The sequence below is a fragment of the Carcharodon carcharias genome, chromosome 10, assembly GCF_017639515.1.
Source record: "Carcharodon carcharias isolate sCarCar2 chromosome 10, sCarCar2.pri, whole genome shotgun sequence".
NCBI classification, from domain to species: domain Eukaryota; kingdom Metazoa; phylum Chordata; class Chondrichthyes; order Lamniformes; family Lamnidae; genus Carcharodon; species Carcharodon carcharias.
Window position 1 is genome coordinate 90,038,600 of NC_054476.1, and position 20,343 is coordinate 90,058,942.

At 40.8% G+C, this 20,343-nt stretch overlaps 1 protein-coding gene across 1 annotated transcript in view; it reads right to left on the bottom strand.

The window, feature by feature from the left end:
* Positions 1-20,343, bottom strand: part of LOC121282851 (mucin-2-like) — a 261,009-nt gene that overhangs the window by 8,487 nt on the left and 232,179 nt on the right. Inside the window, exons 55-61 of the mRNA XM_041196665.1 lie at positions 11,921-12,025; positions 11,754-11,794; positions 11,183-11,305; positions 11,000-11,098; positions 7,561-7,689; positions 7,385-7,424; positions 4,840-4,957 (exon numbers count right to left, since the gene is read on the bottom strand). Coding sequence (XP_041052599.1) covers positions 4,840-4,957; positions 7,385-7,424; positions 7,561-7,689; positions 11,000-11,098; positions 11,183-11,305; positions 11,754-11,794; positions 11,921-12,025 — 655 coding nt within the window. The remainder of the gene's footprint in view (positions 1-4,839; positions 4,958-7,384; positions 7,425-7,560; positions 7,690-10,999; positions 11,099-11,182; positions 11,306-11,753; positions 11,795-11,920; positions 12,026-20,343) is intronic.

The following is a 20,343-nucleotide window of genomic DNA, read 5'->3' on the forward strand; positions in this document are numbered from 1 at the left end:
AACATGGACAAAAGGGCTGAACTCCAAAGGTGAGGTGATAGTGACTGCCCTTGACATCAAGGCAGCAGTTGACCGAATGTGACATCAAGGAGCCCTAGCAAAATTGAAATCAACTGGGATAAGGAAAAAGTTCTTGATTGGCCGAGTACAAAGGAATTTGGCTGTGGCTATTGGAGGTCAATCTTCTCAGCTCCAGGCCATCACAGCAGAATTTCCTAGGGTCGTGCCCTAGGTTCAACCCACTTTCAGCTGTTTCATCAATGCCTTTCCTTCTTCATAAAGTCTGGCGTGGGATATTCAATGTTGATTGCACAATGTTTAGCCCCAGTTGTAACTCCTCAGGTACTGAAGCAGTCCAAGCCTGCATACAGCAAGATCTGAACTACATTGAGGCTTGGCTGCTAAGTGGCAAATAACATTCACGCCACACAAGTGCCAAGCAATGTCATAATCCAACAAGAGAGAGAGAGAGAATCTAACCATCTCTCCTTGACGTTCAATGGTGTTACCATCACTGAATCTGCAACTGTCAACATCCTGGTAAAACTTAACTGGACCAGACATACAATATGATCCCCCAAAGCCTGTCCACCATCTACAAGGCACACATCAGGAGTGTGATGGAGTACTCCCCACTTGCCTGGATGAGTGTAGCTCCTACAAAACTCAAGAAGCTGGACACCATCCAGGACAAAGCAGCCCACTTGATTGGCACCCCATCCACAAACGTTCACTCCCTCCACCACTGACGCACAGTAGCAGCAGTGCGTACCATCTATAAGATGCACTGCAGGTATTCACCAAGGCTTTTTCGACAGCACATTTCAAACCTGCAACATCTGCCACCTGGGAAGACAAGGGCAGTAGATACATGGGAAACCCACCAATGACAAGTTTCCCTCCATCCTGACTTGGAAATATATCACTGTTCCTTCACTGTTGCTGGCTCAAAATCCCCAAACTCCTCCCTAACAGCACTGTGGGTGTACCTACACCACAGGAACTGCAGTGGTTCAAGGTGGTGGCTGGCTCATTTTATAAAGAGTAATTAGGGATGGGCAATAAATGTTAGCTTTGTCAATGATGCTCACATCTCGTGAATGAATAAGAAGAAAGGTTGTGCCCCCAGCACAGAAATCTGTGAGACACGACTAGTCATATCTTGCCAATTAAAGTATCTGTCCATTATCCTGGCTCTGTCTCCTGCTGCTCATCCAATTTTCTAGCCAGGCAAATCATTTGTCTTCATGTTTTCTACATTACAATAGTGATTACATTTCAAAAATACTTCACTGGCTGAAAAGTGCTTTGAGACATTGGGCAGTCATGCACTATATAAATGCAAGTCTTTCTTTTTTCTTATTAATTTTTGAGCTTCAGCTTTAGCTATGTCTCTTATGATGGACTTTATCAAATGCCTTCTGGAAATCCATGTAAGTACCATCCATATACATTCCCCCAATCACTACTTCAGTTAAGTTCATCAGGCATGACCCACTCTTTATAAATCCAGGCTGGCTGTCTTCGATCAGCTGAACAGTTCCATGGTGTTCAGTCAACCTCTTTTTAATTATAGACTCAAATAATTTCTCAACAACTGATGTTATGTTAACTGGTCCAATATTTCCTTGTATTCCTCTCTCATCTTTCTTAAATAGTGGAGTGACATGTGCAATTTTCTAATCTAAGGTTCCTGAATCTAGAGAGCTTCAGTAGATTTTAGTTTGGGTATTTGCAATGTTCTCATCTTCTTCCTTTGAAACTTTGGGATGGAAACCGTCTGGCCCTGGGGCCGTGTCACTTTTTAGTGTCATACTTTTCTTAATTGCTATCTTGTTGCTTTTGTTGATCCTTGACTCAATATTCATTTTGTTGGAATTCCTGGCTTGCTGACCTTTTTGCCTGCTGAAAATACTGACACAAAGTAATTGTTCAACACGTCCACCTTTTCCTGATTCTCATTGACATATATTCTTTATCAGTTTTCAGAAGGCTCATGTTGCTCCTGACCACCCTCTTTTTCCTAATATACTTCTAAAATATATTTGTATTTATTCTGATGTTCCCTGCAAGTTTCTTTTCATGACCTCACCCCGCCCTTTCTTTGTAATATCCTGCAGCATCACAACCTTCAGTCATAGGTTGTCCATGTAATTCTGGCCTCTTGAGGATCCTTGATTTTAATAACTCCACCATTGGTGGCTTTGCCTTCAGCTGCCTAGGCCCTAATCTCTGGAACTCCTCCCCAAACTACTCCACCTCTCTTTATTCCTTGAAGATGGTCCTTAAAACTTACCTCTTTCACCAGCTTTTGGCTAACCACCTTAATGCTTCCTTATGTGACTCGGTGTCTAACTTTGCTCTCCAGTACTCCTGTAAAGTGCCTTGGAATGGTTTATTATATTAAAGGCATGATATAAATGCAAGTTGTTGCTCTTTATTTTCAGTTCCGTATGCTTTCTCTTTTCATTTTATGTTGTCTCTTACCTCTTCAGTCATCCATGGCTTTTTTTTTGACAAGTAGAGCTCTTACTCGAAGGGTATAAACTGGTTCTGTCTCATATTAGATCCTTTTGTGAACACTTCCCAGTAATCTCCTGTCATTTTATCCAATAAGAGGCTTGTCCAGTTTACTGAGGGCAGTTTCTGTTTTACCACAGTGAAGTTAATCTAATCTAAATCAAGAATTTTAGGCTGGAAATTTCCAGCCCTTCCCCTCCCCCCTGCCCCCGCCTGTGGCAGGGCCAGCGAGCCATTGAAGTCTCCAATCACATTGGTAGGACCGGAAGACCCGCTGGTGTGAAGGGTTGGAAAATTCCAGCTTTAGTAGCTGTTTTGCATTTCTCCATTTCAAATACTATGTTGAACTTGATGACATTCTGCTTGCTATTACATAAATGTTCACACACTGTTAGACTGTTAACTGAATCTGGTTCATTGCCTATTAGTAAGTCTAATATTACATGCTTTTTTGTTGCAGAAAAGCATTCCAGATACATTTAAGAAATATACCACCTTTCTGATAATGTGCTAATCTGCTTGAGTCAATCTCTATCAAAGTTAAAATCCCCTATTAAAACTACTTTGCTAATTGCTTGGTTAATGGTTACACTTATGCAATCTACCATATCACAACTCCCACTACAGTCTTACATCCTCTTCTATTTAATTCCAGTAGCTGTTTCTAGCCCATTTTTGTTAAATCACATCTCAGGTCCACATATTGGCTAATTGATAACTTTTATTCCTGCTTCATTTTTGTCCTTTTTCATAACAATTCTAAGTCTAACTGAACTATGATAACTACCGCCAAAACATTCTCTCACTGATCCCCCTTCCACCTGCCATCTTCACTCCTTAAAACTAAGTCTTGACCTGCTTCATCCCTTGTTGGGCTTGTCAAACAGTGCCTAAAAAATGTCCCCCTGAATGCATTTTAAGAATTTTGCACCCTCTAGAATGACTCTTTCCCAGTTACTAATTGGTGTCATTGAAATTTCAGACTATTACTGCGTTTTTTTTTACACTTCTGAGAAATTTGCTTACAAGGTTGCTCTTCTACTTCCCTCTGATTGTTTGGGGTTCTATTATAAATAAGGTGATCGCCCATTTTTGGTTTTCAGTTCAACATGTATGATCTGTTTAATGTTCCTTCTTGCATATATTCCTCCCCACAGCTGGGATTGTTTAATCAATATTGCAACAGCTCCTCCTTTTTTATCCCTCTCTATCCTATCTGAAACCCCCTATAACCAGGAGTTTTGAGCTGCCCTTTTGTAAGCCATGTTTCAGTAATGGCTATGATGTCATATTTCCAAGTTTGTCTCTGTGGCCTCAGCTTATTTGCCTTATTCACCAGGCTCTTTGTATTAAAGTATGTACCATTAAGCTCTGTCAAGCACCTTTGTTGTCTATTTTCTAGCATTTATTTCCTCTGCCTTTAATACTCAATTACTAATTTTCTACCTTTCAATTCCAACATTGCTTCCCTCCTTTTTCAATCCACACTAAAGTGACCATCTCCTTGCCGAGCTATTTTTCATTCCGTGATGCTTTTCCTGCCTAAATGCTCTTCCACTGACCTTTCCACCAGATTTAGTTTCTCTGAATATTTGACTCGATGTCAGGTTTCTGCCAGACTACCCCTCTCCCTCTGATGGATATCTTGGATTCTTCTTCTTTCTGATGTTTTTATCAGACCCGGGTGCTCTTCCTCTCAGCTTTCCCTGAATATTGGACTCTCTTTGTCTCTCATGTTTCTGCCAGGTCACCCATCTCTCCCTAATGTTTTCCTCACACATTGCGCTCTCCCTGATAGTCCTCTCTGAACTGGTATTCTCTCGCTCTTGAAGATTCTCCCAGACTCAACTGTCTCCCCGACACGTCTTTCACATTTGTACTCTCCCTCACATTTCTCGGAATATTTGACACTATTTTATATTTCTGCCTGATTATTTCTCTCTCCGTGATGCTTCTTCTTGGACTCTTGTAGTAATAATGTTTACTTAGTGTGCAATGTACCTTTAAGAATGAAATGTGTTAAGGAAGATCACATGATCTGTAGTAACCAATAGGAGAGTAGCACAGGCTGCCTCAGCTATCAGTGAAGAGTTGGAGTTGAAAGCACATGTGCAGTTGCTGCTGAGCATTTGGTAAATCAACTTAATGTTTCCATCCAAGAAGTGTCTGCAGATCAATTCTATCATTAATAGCACAACTCAGCCACCATACAACAACTCTGCTTCTATCTGATGTTTCTGTCAGACTCAGTGCTCTCACTTTGATGTTTCTCTTATGATTCCCCTCCTCGAGCTCCCTCTGATTTTTCTCTATACTTACACACTATTGCTCTTACAGTATCCTTCACAATAAGTAATTGGTACTTTTTGTTTAGATCGACATCCGTGGTGGTTGATGTAGGTTGTGGTTTGTGTAACGGTACATGCCTTTGGAATACCTGCAAATGGGATCATATTTAAGCTCATTAAAGTTCAGTGAGTTGATTCAGATTATTTTTCATAGGTTAAAGGAGACAGTAAGATGAGAGTAAAATTTTAAATTCAACATATTGCATGATTTTGTGCTGAAAAAGATAAAGTTATAAATTCAAGTGCTTGGATATAATGGCCCACACCTACTGATGTCCAGAGCAGTGGAATCTGGACTTAAGCTTGTGTTGCACATTGAGAGCCTGTGTAAATCCTGAAGCACACACGGTTGCTGAATTTGTCCAGGAAGTTTAAACTTACAATGGGCTGATTTGCGCTGCCCTGGGCCCTCAGCGAAAGTTTCCAACACATATGAGGGCACAAATTAGGAGCAAGAGTAGGTCATTCGGCCTCTCGAGCCTGCTCTACCATTTGATAAAATCATGGCTAAACTGTGGCCTCTACTTTCCTTATACCCTTTTATTCCCTTGTCAATCAAGAATCTATCTAATTCAGTCTTAAAAATATTCAATAATCTGTCTCCATAACTGTCTGGTGAAGAGAATTCCACAGACTAACGGCCCTCTGAGAGAAAAGAATTTCTTCTCATCCTCAGCTTAAATGGGCGAGCCCTTATCTTTAAACTATATCCCTTAGTTCTAGTTTCTCCCACAAGAGGAAACATCTTTTCAGCACCCACCCTGTCAAGTCCCCTCAGGATCTGATATGTTTCAATAACAGCTGATTCTTCTAAACTCTAATGGGTATTGGCCCAACCTGTGCAACCCTTTATCATACGACAACTGCTTCATCCCAGGAGTCAATCGAGTGAACCTTCTCTGCATATATCCTTTCTTAAATAAGGTGACCAAATCTGTACTCTAATGTGGTCTCACCAACACCCTGTATAAGAGTAGCAAAACATCCACACTTTTATAAAAACAAAAAAACTGCGGATGCTGGAAATCCAAAACAAAAACAGAATTACCTGGAAAAACTCAGCAGGTCTGGCAGCATCGGCGGAGAATAAAAGAGTTGACGTTTCAAGTCCTCATGACCCTTCAACAGAACTACTTTTATATCCATACTTATATATATCCATACTTTTATATTCTATTCCCCTTACAATAAACAACAGCATCCCATTTGCCTTCCTACCCATTGTTGTACCTGTGAGCTAACCTTTTGTGATTCATGTGCTGGGGGGATGGTAGTGTAAAGGTAATGTTGCTAGAATAGTACTGCAGAGACCCAGGCTAATGTTCTGGGGACAAGGGTTCAAATCCTACTACCACAGCAGCTGCTGGAATTGAAATTCAATTAAGAAATCTGGAATTATAAAACTAGTCTTAGTAATGGTGACAATGGCAACTATCATTGTTGTTAAAAACTCATCTGGTTCACTGCCCTTTGGGAAAGGAAATCTGCCATCTTTACCTGGTCTGGCCTACATGTGACTCCAGGCCCACAACAATGTGATTGAATCTTAACCGTCCTCTGAAATAACCTAGCAAGGGCAATTAGGAATAGATAACAAATCCCACATCCCATGAAAGAGTAAAATAGAGGACTTGCGGAGTTCTGCAATCTCTCTCTATTTAATTAATAAACTGCTTTTCTCTTCTTCCTGTTCACAGTTTCCCACATTATACTCCATCTGCCAAATTCTGCTCACTTGTTTAACCTATCCATATCCCTTTGTGGGCTCCTTATATCCTCTTCACAACTTGCTCTCCTACCTACCTTTGTGGTTTCACAATGGCATAAAACTGATTTTTGGCCTTCTTGCCATATTGTCTGCTCATGCTCATGACGCCTGCTGCCAGAAAGTGGACGATTCTGCCCAAAGTGTTTATGTATTTTGGATTTAAGTGATTTATGATGTTTACTTCATTGTGGTCAATAAAATTAAAAAGGAATTTGCATCTTCAGGGTAGCCCAAATTGCTTTACAGTTAATTAATTAATTCTCAAGTGTATATATTATTGTATTAGAGGCAAATATAGCAGCCAAACTGTGTTCAACACGGTCCCACAAATAGAAATGAAAAGAATGGGCAGTTAATATGTTTCAGTGATGTTGGTTGAGGGATAAATGTTGTCTCAGCAACTGGGACAACTCTCTGCTCTTCTTGAAATATTGTCACGATGTCTTTTACATCAATCTGATAGGATACACCGGTTGGTTGGCTAAACCCTCACTTAAGAGATGGTATCTCTGACAGTGAAATACTCCCTTGCAACAATCCCACAGTGTCAGCATAAAATGCTTTCTCAAGATCTGAAAAGAGGTTTAGAACCAAAGGCCTTCTGACTGAGAGGTAGGAATGTTTACCACTAACCTAAGGTTAGCACTTAATTAAATTCACTTCCACCAGAATTGGTAGCTTGCAACAGTTTGACTGCATCTTCATTTAGAGCTGCAAAGAGGGTTCATAATAGCTTAACTATACTTACATGTCTGACAACAACCATCCAAGTCCATGTGTATCGTTCCCTGTCACAGAGAATAAACCATTCTAAATTGTTATTTGAAAACATAAATCTAGCAAAACCTCTGGTCATTTAATTTTACAGAACAGATATTTCTCTTTTTATTTGAAGAAAGGAATATATAATCATTTTGTACTCACAGGCTCACAGTTATTATGATCCAGCTGTGGGCACCATTTACTATGAATTATTGAAGTTAATTGAGATCTTATTTTCTCACATTCATATTTAGTGCAGTTGTTCCTTGGATCTGGTGTTGCAGCTCCAGGCTATGTAATAATAGGAAAGGGAAAGTTTTCAATGGTAAATAACTACATTAAAATATTGGAGCTGTGGGCTCTGACAGTGCATCAATCTTTATTACTACTACAACAACATGCACTGAACGTCAAAGGGGATGATTTATCTTTCCTGTCACATAGAATCTCTCGTACAATTATTGTGAACTCTTCCCAAACTGTAAAATCATGAATCGCTCTAACAATTAGTCACAATTACGAATGTACTATGAAAAAAAGCTTTCCCCTGCATAACAAGTGCTTCCCATCATGGCCATCACATACTAACTGCCTATTGACATTGAATAAATGTCAAGATACCGATTTGTTTATTTACCACATCCATGTAATTTATGGTAATAGTATTATACACTCCATATGTCCATATTGTAATTGCTCTGAGTAACATGTCAAATTAGAAAAAAGATTATAAAAGTCTGAATTAATCCTTCATATAAGGCATGTAGAAAAGGAATGTTGTAATTTGATCAAGTCTACATGCTGCACCAAGGCCAGTGAAACACATGTTAATCTGAATCTTTAAAAGGATAATTGACTTTACTAGATAAGTTCTCTGTGGAAGATTTTTCCTTCATCAGGCGAGCTCAGCGGGAGTGCTTGGGAAGCCGAACACCGCCCACAACTGAGGCCAGACTGTGATTTCACGCTGGGCGGGCCAATTAAGGCTCGCACAATGTGAAATGCGTGCTGCAGTGCTCAGTGCTGTCTGTTGGGAGGGGTGGGGAGGGAGGAGGATGAGCACAGACTATGTGCATGTGCATGGGTGTACGCTTGAAAAGCTCCCTAAGCTACAGAGCTGCTCAGGGAGAGGAACAGCTTAAAACATTAAAAATAATGATTTCTACAAAGTTATAAAACATGATCCCTCATGTGAGTCTGTCACATGAGCAGAGACATGTTATTAATTACATTTTAAAATTTTAATTTTATTTTTATTTGTTGTTGGGAACCTCAACCCGCCCGTGGATGAGGTTTCCTAAAAAATGCAAAGATTGCTTGGCCTTTTCGCCTGCCCGCCAACCGTAAGTTTGGACAGGCAGCATAAATTTGAATGTAATTACCCTTTTAATGGTCTTAATAGACCTTTTAATTTTCGGTGGGCACGCTGCTGACTATGGCACACGTCCACAGACCGAAATATTGCGCGAGTGCCTGATGACATCGGGATGCTCCCCCACCATCATTGTGCATTGTTTTACATGCAGTCGGGTCAGGCACGTGCCTGCCCAACAAGCGGAAAATTCTCCCCTCTAATTTTACTAAGGGCTTGACACTCCTCTGGTAGAATCATATCTAACCGAGGTATTCTCATCTGAGGCATTTGCTGCTTAATCCAAATCATTGGTGGACCCAGACTATCCACCCCCAAATCACCATATATAATGCTGTTCTTTTATAAGACAGAGGCAGGCATTTGGTTTTATATTGAATTTAGGTGTGGGTTCATGCAAAGCCCAGTCACAATTCTCTTTCTTTTTATTCATTCCTGGGATATGGGCATCGCTGGCAAGGCCAATGTTTATTACCCATCCCTAATTTCCCCTAACCAGTGATGGTGAGGTATCTTCTTGAACTGCTGCAGTCCATGCAATGTAGTGCTGTTAGGGATGATGTTTCCCAGTGTCTAGATCAACACCGGATGTGCATCTGGCCGTTTTTGTTCATTCAACTTTGCTCTAGTGGCTTAATACACTACAGTGGTCTGAGTGGCTTTATAGACCATTTCAGAGGGCAGTTAAGAGTCAACCACATTACTCTTGGTCTGGAGTCATATGTAATTCAGGCCGGTAAGGACAGCTTATAATTGAACAAGATAGGTTTTTATGACAATCCAGTGATTTCATAACCATTATTAGAAAGATTGACATTCGATTTGAGATTTATTAATTGAATTTAAGTTCTCCCATCTACCATAGTAGAATTTGAACTCACATCTCTAGTGCATTAGTCTGGGCCTCTGGATTACTAGTCCAGTAACATTAGCAATATGCTACTGACCCTTCCCAGTAAAATGGAGGCACATTATGATATTATATAAATAAAGGAAATATACCAAAAGGCATACTTCTCATGATTGATGCTCAGCACCAATGGCACCAAGGGACTCCTGTACATGTTTCAAGGGGCCACCCGCCTATTTAAAATGCGACTATGTTTTCCATCAATTTGTGGACAGTACAATGGGAACTTGCTGTGGCACTTTGCTATGACATAAATAAGATAATTGTGCTGCCTAATGAAATGCCAATCTAAAGACTTTTCAAATAGGTTGGTTTCACTTTATAATTGATTGCTATAGTGATGATAAGCCTTAATAATATGCTGGTTCAGCCTCAACTGGAGTTTTGTGCCCAACTCTGGAGATTGCAATTCAGAAAGAGCATGAAGCTTTTAGTGAGGGTTTAGAAAAGATTTACAAGAATATCTCAAGGCTGAGGGTCTTCAGTTAGGTGAATAGATTGTTAAAACTGGGATTGTTTTCCTTAGGGAAGACAAGGTTGAGAGGAGATTTGATTGAGGTATTCAAAATCATGAAGGGTCCAGAGAGATTAGATAGAGAGAAACTGCTACCATTGGCAGAAAGGTCAAAGGCCAGAGAGCACCAATTTGAGGACTGGTGAAATAAACCAACAGTGACATGAAGAACGAATCTTTTTGTGCCGCAAGTGTTTAGGAATGCACTCCTTTAGAGGAGGGTTGGGGCTTTCAAAAGGGAATTAGATAAGGACCTGGAGAAGAGAGATTTATGGTGTGATGGAGAAAGGATGGGGAATAGACTTAGCTGAGCTGCTCTTACAGAGAGTCAGCAGGGAAATGATGGGCTGAATGGCTTCCTTCTCTGTTGCAACCGTTCTATGATAGACTATAATTAGCCTTCTAAGTTTAAATTCCTATCAATGCCCTTAGCAATAACCATATCTCCAAATTTTTACTCCATTTCAATGTTTGATTTATGGCCATGTTGCATTTTTCTCAACCTCATCAACTTGTTCCTCCTTTGGTCCGAATGGTGCAAATTGGTTTTTTTTTCTCAATTCAGTTCCTTTGATTAAATCTACAGTTTTTTTTGAACAAAGCTACTTGAAAATTTCAAACCAATCTCTTTATTTTGAGTAATGGTATAATTCATGATGTGGCTCAGAGATGGATCCAGTAAATACTTGAAGTAGTCTCTTTATACAACAAAATCGTTCAATGTTACTTTCAAAACTAGCCCCGCAATACCTTAAGGAGATGTTGATTCTTATGACGATTGACTTCTGAAATGTAAAATGAATACCTGTAGGATTATTGGCTGCCCATTTGGTAACTCAATTATACAGTCAACCTGCGTACAATTTCCACAACATTGTCCTTCCACCTTCTTATATTTAAAGCCCTGTGGGGAAATAAAACATTGATGATTACTCTCATTTTGCTAACTGATATAGAATCATTAATGATTTGTGGATTGCATGCTTACCAGTGGACAGTGAGAATCACACTTGATGGCAGTACACTCAATAGTTTTATGCTTGGTTGATGAATCAGTTTTATTGGTACATTTACAATTCTCACATGGGCCCTGAGGGATAGTCATTCCTGGCTGGAAAAGAAAGGTGAAGCTTCAAATGAAACACTTTGTAAGATTTGGTGTCTTTTTAAATTTAACAGAATAGTGGATTCTATACAGTAAAATTAATTAAAACTATGGAGGTTTACTTTCACCTAATACTTTACAATTTACATGAAGTCCATTTGTGCATTACTTAGCACAGCTATTAATTCATTTCTTTCAACTAAATTCTGGTTTTAATTGTAGTCTCTTGCATTATAAATTAATATTGCAATGCAAAAAGTGCACTGTTCGGTTTAACTTCTTAATATTCACAATATCTCATGCTGTTCTGGCTTTTTAAGTGAGTTTGTAGCACCAGTGATTCTTGAAGTCAAAATTTGGGGAACAAAACAGAAATGTGAAAACTATACATTGAACAAAATAAAAAATAGTTGGAAAACAACATCATATCTCAAAATGTCCCAATGTTCTTTACCTTGTACTCTGTGCCATTGTTCACACAAACTGGCTTTGGCTCTGAAAAATGGAACGTTATGTCATTAATTTAATAATTCATTTACTGTCAGCATGATGCTTCAAATTGTTATGGTGACAACAGTAAAATGTTATTCACCTCAGATTAAAGAGAAATGGAATACTTACCACATGTATAATCTGGGCAACATTCACCTTTATCAACATGGAGCACTGGTTCGTATCCAGGTTTGCAATCAAATTCCACAGTAGGACAGGAGGTGACATTACATGCTGCATGAACAAAAGTTGACGTGGTTAAAACGCTTGAACCTATTCTTTCATCTCAGTACTTATGATCCACGATGATGTTAATGAGGAGGCTTTATTCAAGTTGAACAAAAATGTACTTTCGAATACTGCTGCAAATCAGTGAGCCTTTTGTAGCAATTCAACAGTGCCTTGAAAAGCCCAGGAGAGTTAAAAGAGCAATATTTGATTACCTACCTTTCAGCGTCTTTATTCCTTAATAGGACAATCAACATGTACTCCTAAGCACAGGTAACAACAGGAAAAACTATGAAACTTGGCTGTAATAAATTTTGGTCCAAATGTAATAATGATTTTGGGATTGTTTTCTATATTCTGTTGAAAAGCTTGTCCCCTTAGGTAGTGTCTCAGTTTCTTTTCCCAGAAGAGGCAGCCATGAATTAGATACATCATGAAGATTTAAATGTATACAATGGTTGAGTGGAAATGTGGTATGTAGAGGATGCTTCAATGCAAAATCCAGACAAGGTCTTATAAAGCAGACATTATGACATTCTTCTTAATTGAAGTATCTATTTCATTTTGCAGAATACTTTCTTGATAAATAATATGTATAAGACCCTAACCTAGAAATTCCAGGAATACAGTTGCTCCACTGGAGGTGTGGTGAAACAGTACTTATGACCATCATTTTGTTCAAGTATTGAGAAATTTCATGTGAATAGTCGAAAGTGGACAGAGGCTGTAATTCGAGTCTGTCACATCACAGTTACACCGGGAAGATGGGCTACAGACTCTTGGGGTGAGTCAGAAACATAGCCCATGAGGCGCCCTGAATGGTAGTCAGCTGAAGAGGGGGAATCCAAAAATAGTAACTGAATGACAACTGCAAACCATTTCCATAGGAGGATAAAGAACTACTGGAAGCAGCAGCTATGTCAAAGAGGGAAAAAAGAAAATCTGTCAACTTCATGGAATCAAAGGTGTTACTTTGCTTACAGAGATTCAAAGTAAGTGGGCTGGGGGGGTGGGGGCACCTTATTGGGGTTGGGGGAAAGGGCAGAAACCTTTGAGACAACAGTCAAAATAATCAAAGTCAATACCTCCGCAGTTCATAGCATCATGGAATGGTTACAGCACAGAAGGAGGTCATTTGGTCCACTGGGTCCATGCTGGATCTCTGCAGAAGCAACTCAGCTAATCTCACTGTCCCACCTGTTCCAGCAGCCCTACAGTGTTTTCTCTCTTCAGATCCTGATCCGAATTCCTGTTGAAAGCACTGATTGTATCTTCTTGCAGCATATTCTCAGGAAGTATATTCCAGACCCTAGCCACTCACTCAGTAAAAAAAGGTTTTTCCTCATGTCGCCATTGCTTCTTTTGTCAATCATCCTAAATCAGCGTCCACTGGTTCTAGATTCTTCCGCCAATGGGAACAGTTTCGCTGTATCCATTCTGTCCAGCTACCTCATGATTTGGAGCATCTCTAGCAAATTTTCTCTTAACATTCTCTTCTCTAAGGAGAACAACCCTAGCTTCTCCAATCTATCCATGTAACTGAAATCCATCTTCCCTGGAACTATTCTCATAAATCTTGTTCTGCACTGTCTGAAAAGCCTTCACCTCTTTGTAAAAATGCAATGCCCAGAATTGGGCACAATATTCCAGCTGAGACCAAACCATAGATTTATAAGGGTTCATCATATCTGCCTTACTATTGTGCTCTATGCCTCTGTTTATAAAAACCAGGTTCCCATGTGCCTTTTTAAGCACTTTCTCAACCTGTCCTACAACTTTCAACAATTTTTGTGCACATAACCCTAGTTGTCTCTGTTCCTGCACTCCCTTTAGAATTTTTTCTTTTATTTTACATTGCCTCTCCTTGTTCTTCCTATCAGTGTAAATCACTTCATACTTCTCTGCATTAAATTTCACCTGTTACGTGTCCAATCTTTCCAGCAGCCCTTCTACATCCTCTTGAGGTCTATCACTGTCCTCCTTACAGTTCATAATAATGCTAAGTTTTGGGTCATCTTCAAATTCTGAAATTGTGCGCCCAAGACTAGGTCTGTAATGTATATCAGGAAAAGCGGTTGCCCTTGTACAGACCCCTAGGGAACTCTATTGTATACCTTTATCTGGTCCAAAAGAACCTTTTACCACTACTCTCTGTTTCCTGTCAAACCACCAGCTTAGTATCCATCTTATCCCTTTCTTTCCCTGTGGGTCTCAACTTTGCAGGCAAGTCTATTTACACTATGACACTTTATCAGACCTTTTGGAAGTCTACACATTCACCATATCAACAACATTACCCTTAACAGCCCTCTCTGTTGCCTCCTCAATCTGGTTAAACTTGATTTGCCTTTAACAAATCCGTGCTGGCTTTCTCTAATTAATCCATATTTATCCAAATTACTGTTAAATTTTGTTCCAGACGATTATTTCTCATCATATTTTGCAGTTCTGTAGTCCTCAGGCACCACCCCTGTGTCTAAAGAAGGTTGGAAGATTATGGTCAGTGCCTATCAATTTCTACCATTACTTCCACAAACATCCTCAGTTGCATCCCATAAGTCCTGGTGACTTATCAACTTTAAGTACAGCCAGCCTCTCTAATACCTCTTCTTTATCAATTTTTAGCCCATCCCTTTTCACTATGACTTCAGTAATACTTCTTCCTTCAAAAAGACAAATGCAACTTACTCATTCAGTACTTCAGTCAAGCCCCTCTGTCTCCATGCACTGATCCCCTTTTTACTCACTTTACAAGTGTGCAGTCCCTGAATTTATTAGAACTAATTTCTATTATCGACTGCCTGCATCCATGCTTCAACTTGGAGTATCCCTGACTCTCTCACTACCTAGACAGAAAGCAAGACCTTACTGTCTTTCTCAATATACCCATAAAAATATGAATTAGGAGCAGAAGTCGGCTATTTGGCCCCTTGAGTCTGCTCTGACAGTCAATAAGATCATGGCTGATCTGATTGTGGCCTTAGCTCCACTTCCCTGCCTGTCCTCCATAACCCTTGACTCTCTTGTCAATCAGCAATCTGTCTAACTCAGCCTTGAAAATCTCAATGGCCCAGCCTTCACTGCTCGTTGGGGAAGAGAATTCCAAAGGCTTATGATCCTTGGAAAGAAGAAATTCTTCCTCATCTCTGTCTTAAATTAGAGATCCTTATTTTTAAGTTGTGACCTTAGTTCCAGATTCTCCCATGAGTGGAAACATCCTCTCAGAATTTACCCTGTTAAGCCCCTCCTGAATCTTATATTGGAGCACTGGAGTGCTGCTTTGAGCTGCTTCAGTTGGACTTTGGTGAGAGAGGGACTTTTAAGGGTTAATTTCTATCTAAAGTCTAATCTTCCTTTAATTTAGCAACTAACTATAAGTTGTTGTTTGGGTTGGGAGAAGGTGAATTTTAGTTCAGCTTTAAAACAGGGATCATACAGGTTCTGCTTGCAGCTGCAGCTAGTGAATTAGTTAACTGGCTTAAACAGGTTTTCAGAAGCTGGATTCAGACAGCATAAAAGCAAGCCATCTACAGTGCTACTTTTGTCTGCACTGGAGTGTTACTTTGGCTGCATTAGAGTGCTTCAGTTGGAGTTTGGTGAGGAGGGAACATTTCATTTTCTACTTTTCCTCAGTAAAAAGAGTGGCAGCCTTGGTAAATAGGACCTGGTAAGTATTTTGTCTGTCCTTAATATTCCCTAAATTAGCGGAAGTAAAGGGAACAACTTAAGGGTAAGTCACAGCAGGGCAGCTCAGCCAAGTGGAATGCTCCCCCTGTGCGATGTGGGAAGTCAGGGACACTTCCAGTGTCCAGGCAACCATGTGTGTAGGAAATGTCTCCAGCTGCACCTACTCAAAATCTGCATTTTGGAGCTGTAGCTGGAGTCACTGTGGAGCATCCGCAGTGATCTTTGTGACATGTACAGTGAGCTGGTCATACCACAGGTAAAGAGTGCAACAGGCATAAAGGGAATGGGTGACAGCCAGGCAGAGTAAAACCACTAGGCATGTAGTGCAGGAGTACCCTGGGTCCATCTCCCTCTCTAACAGGTTTTCCATTTTGGATACTGCTGGGGAAGATGGTTTCTCAGGGGAATGCAACAAGAGCCAAGTCCATGGCACCATGATTGGCTCAGCTGCACAGAGGGAGAGAAAAAAAGAGTGGGAGATCAATAGCGATAGGTGATTTTATTGTAAGGGGAACAGGTAGATGTTTCTGCGGCCACAGATGTGACACCAGGATGATGTGTTGCTCCTTGGTGCCAGGGTCAAGAATGTCACTGAGTAGCTGCAGTGAACAGCCTGAGGTGATGGTCCATATTGGTACCAACAACTTAGGTAAAAAGAGGGATGAGGCCTTGCAAGCAGAATATAGGGAGCTAGGAAATAAATTAAAAAGCAGGACATCAAAGGTAGTAATCTCAGGATTACTCCCAATGCCATGTGCTAGTGAGATCAGGAATAGGAGACTAGACCAGATTAATGCGTGGCTGGAGAGATTGTGTAGGAGTGAGGGATTTAGATTCCTGAGGGATTAGGGCCAATTCTGGGGAAGATGGAACCTGTACAAGCTGGACGGGTTGCACCCCAACAGGACCCTCGCAGGGATATTTGCTAATGCTATGGGGGAGGGTTTAAACTAGATTGGCAGGGGAGTGGGAACCTGAGCAGGGAGGCACAAGAGAGGGAGAAAAGATAGGAATGAAAGACAGAAAAGTAGAAAGCAAAAGCAGAAGGCAGAGGAAACAAGACCTAGCAGCAAATAGGGCCATAGTACAAAACAAATGTGTAAAAATGTTAAAAAAGACAAGTCTAAAGGCACTGTATCTGAATGCACAGAACATTCACAATAAGGTAGATGAGTTAACAGCCCAAATAGATGTAACAGGTACAATATGATTGCGATTACAGAGACATGGCGGCAGGGTGACCAAGGCTGGGAACTGAATATTGAAGGGTATTCAATATTTAGGACAGATAGGCAAAAAGGAAAAGGAGGTGGCATGGAATTGTTAGTTAAGGATGAAATCAGTGTGATAGTGAGAGAGGATATTGGCTCAGGAAATCTAGATGTAGAATCAGTCTGGGTGGAGCTAAGAAGCAACAGGGGTGGAAAACATTAGTGGGAGTTGTCTACAGGCCTCCAAACAGTAGCGATAAGGTAGGGGATGGCATTAAACAGGAAATTAGAGGTGCAGTAACAAGTAATCATGGGTGACTTTAATCTACATATAGACTGGGCAAATCAAATTAGCAATAATACAGTGGTGAATAAATTCCTGGGGCATGTACGAATTGGATTTTTATACCAGTACATCGAGGAACCAACTAGGGAACTGGCTAGATTTGGTTTTGTGCAATGAGAAGGGATCCTTTAGGGAACAGTGACCATAACGTGATCAAATTCTTCAATAGGATGGAAAGTGAAAAAGTCCATTCTGAAACTAGGGTCCTAAATCTTAACAAAGGAAACTATGAAAGTACGAGGTTTAAATTGGCTAAGCTAGGTTAGGGAACTTCATTAAAAGATATGATGGTGGATAGGCAATGGTTAATATTTAAGGAACAAATGCAAACATTGCAACAATTACATATTCCTTTCTGGCGCAAAAACACAACAGGGGAAGTGGCCTAATCATGGCTAACAAAAGAAATTAAGGATAGTATTAGATCCAAAGTGGAGTCATGAAAAGTTGCAAGCCTGAGGATTGGGAGCAGTTTAGAATTCACCGAAGATTGATTAAGAGGGGGAAAATAGAGTATGAGAGTAAACGTGCAAGGAATATAAAAGAGGGCTGTAAAACCTTCTATAAGTATGTAAGAAGGAAAAGATTAGTGAAGACAAATGTAGGTCCCTTACAGTGCAAAACAGGAGAATTTATAACAGAACAAGGAAATGGCAGAGCAATTAAGCAACTACTTTAGTTCTGTCTTCATGGAGGAAGACACAAATAACTTCCCAGAAATGCCAGGGAACTAAAGGTCTAGGGAGAAGGTGGAATTGAAGGAAATTAGTATTACTAAAAAAACTAAGGAAGCCAATAAATCTCCAGAGCCTGATAATCTACATCCTGGGGTACTAAAGGAGGTGGCCATGGAAATAATGGATGTGTTGGTTGTCAGCTTCCAAAATTCAGTAGATTCTGGAACAGTCCCAGAGGATGGCAAATGTAACCCCACTATTTAAAAAAGGAGGGAGGGAGAAAGCAGCAAATTACAGACCAGTTAGCCTAACATCAGTAGAAGGGAAACTGCTAGTTTCTATTATTGAGGATGTGATAACAGGACACTTAGAAAGTATCAACAGGATTAGACAAGTGGATTTATGAAAGTGAAATCATGTTTGACAAACCTACTGGAGTTTTTTGGGGATGTAACTAGCAGGATAGATAAGGGAGAACCAGTGGATGTGGTGCATTTGGATTTTCAGAAAGCTTTTGATAACTTTTTTTTTTACTCACTCATGGGATGTGGGCTTCACTGCCTAGGCCAGCATTTATGGCCCATCCCTAGTTACTCTGAGAAGGTGATGGTGAGCTGCCTTCTTGAACTGCTGCAGTCCATGTGGTGTAGGTACACCCACAGTGCTGTTAGGAAGGGGAGTTCCAGGAATTTGACCCAGCAACAGTGAAGTCCCACATAAGAGGTTATTGTGTAAAATTAAAGCACATGGGATTGGGGGTAACATATTGGCATGGGATGAGAATTGATTAGCAGACAGGAAACAGAGAATAGGAATAAACAGGTTTTTTTCGGAATGGCAGGTGGTGGCTAGTGGGGTGCCTCAGGGATCAGTGCTTGGGCCCCAGCTATTCACAATATAAATCAATGATTTGGATTAGGGAACCAAATGTAATATTTCCAAGTTTGCTTACAACATGAAACTAGGTGGGAATGTAAACAATTAGGATGATGTTAAGAGGCTTCAAGGCAATTTAGACAGATTGAGTGAGTGGGCAAATGCATGACAGATGCAGTATAATGTGGACAAGTATGAAGTTATCCACTTTGGTAGGAAAAACAGAATGGCAGAGTATTATTTAAATGTTGATAGATTGTGAAATGTTGATGTACAAAGGGACCTGGGTGTCCTTGTACACTAATCATGGAAAGCAAGCATGCAAGGGCAGCAAGCAGTTAAGGCAAATTATTGTTGACCTTCGTTGCGAGAGGACTTGAGCACAGGAGCAAGGATGTTCTTACTGCAGCTGTACAGGGCCTTGGTGAGACCACTCCTGTGTGAAGTTTTGGTCTCCTTACCTAAGAAAGGATATGCTTGCCATAGAGGGAGTGCAACTAAGGTTCATCAGACTGATTCCTGGGATGGCAGATTATCATATGAGGAGAGGTTGGGCCAACTAGGCCTATATTCACTGGAGTTTAGAAGAATGAGAGGGGATCTCATTGAAATGTATAAAATTGGATGGACAGATTGGATGCAGGGAGGATGTTTCCTCTGTCTGTGGGGGGCGGGAAGGGGTGTCTAGAACAAGGGGTCACAGTCTCAGGATATGGGGTAGACCATTTAGGACTGAGATGAGGAGAAATGTCTTCATTCAGAGGGTGGTGAACCTGTGGAATTCTCTACCACATAACACTGTGGAGGCCAAGACACTGAATATATTTAAGAAGGAAATAGATAGATTTCTGGACTCTAAGGGCATCAAGCAGTATGGGGAGAGAGTGGGAGCATGGTGTTGAGATAGAGGATCAGCCATGATCATATTGAATAGCGGAGCAGGCTTGAAGGGCCGAATGACCTATTCCTGCTCCTATTTTCTATGTTTCTACGTGTTTCAGTAAGATCACCTCTCATTCTGCTAAACTCCAAGGAATATAGGCGTGCTCAACCTTTCCTCATAACACAAACCCCTCATCCAGAGATGAGCCTAATGAACTTCTCTGAATTGCCTGCAGTGTGTAGCAGGGCCTCTGGCAGCAGATGATGATGGTGGGGTCAGCACAAAGTAGGGGAACTATTTGGCTCCTGTGGGCCCCTCCCTGGGGCAGCAGTGTATTTGACAAGCTGAGGGGCAGAGCCAGAAGTTGAGGTGAAGGAGAAAGCAGCCAGGAGCCTAGGCCTTGTGAGAGGCAGTGTGGCAGGAGCCTGGGGCAGCTTGAAGCCCCTGACGGTGGCTGAGGAGCCAGGAAGGGGAATTGGGACCTAGTCAGACTGACTGGCAGTGCCCCTGAGTCTGAGAAGCCTCATGGAGAGAGAGGGGCACAGGATTGCAGTGTAGAGCTTGGCAACAGGGCAAGCCTGAACACATCTGGTGAGTGCCGTGCTGAGGAGCTGAGGCTCTGACTAGGATAGAGGTCTGGAGCA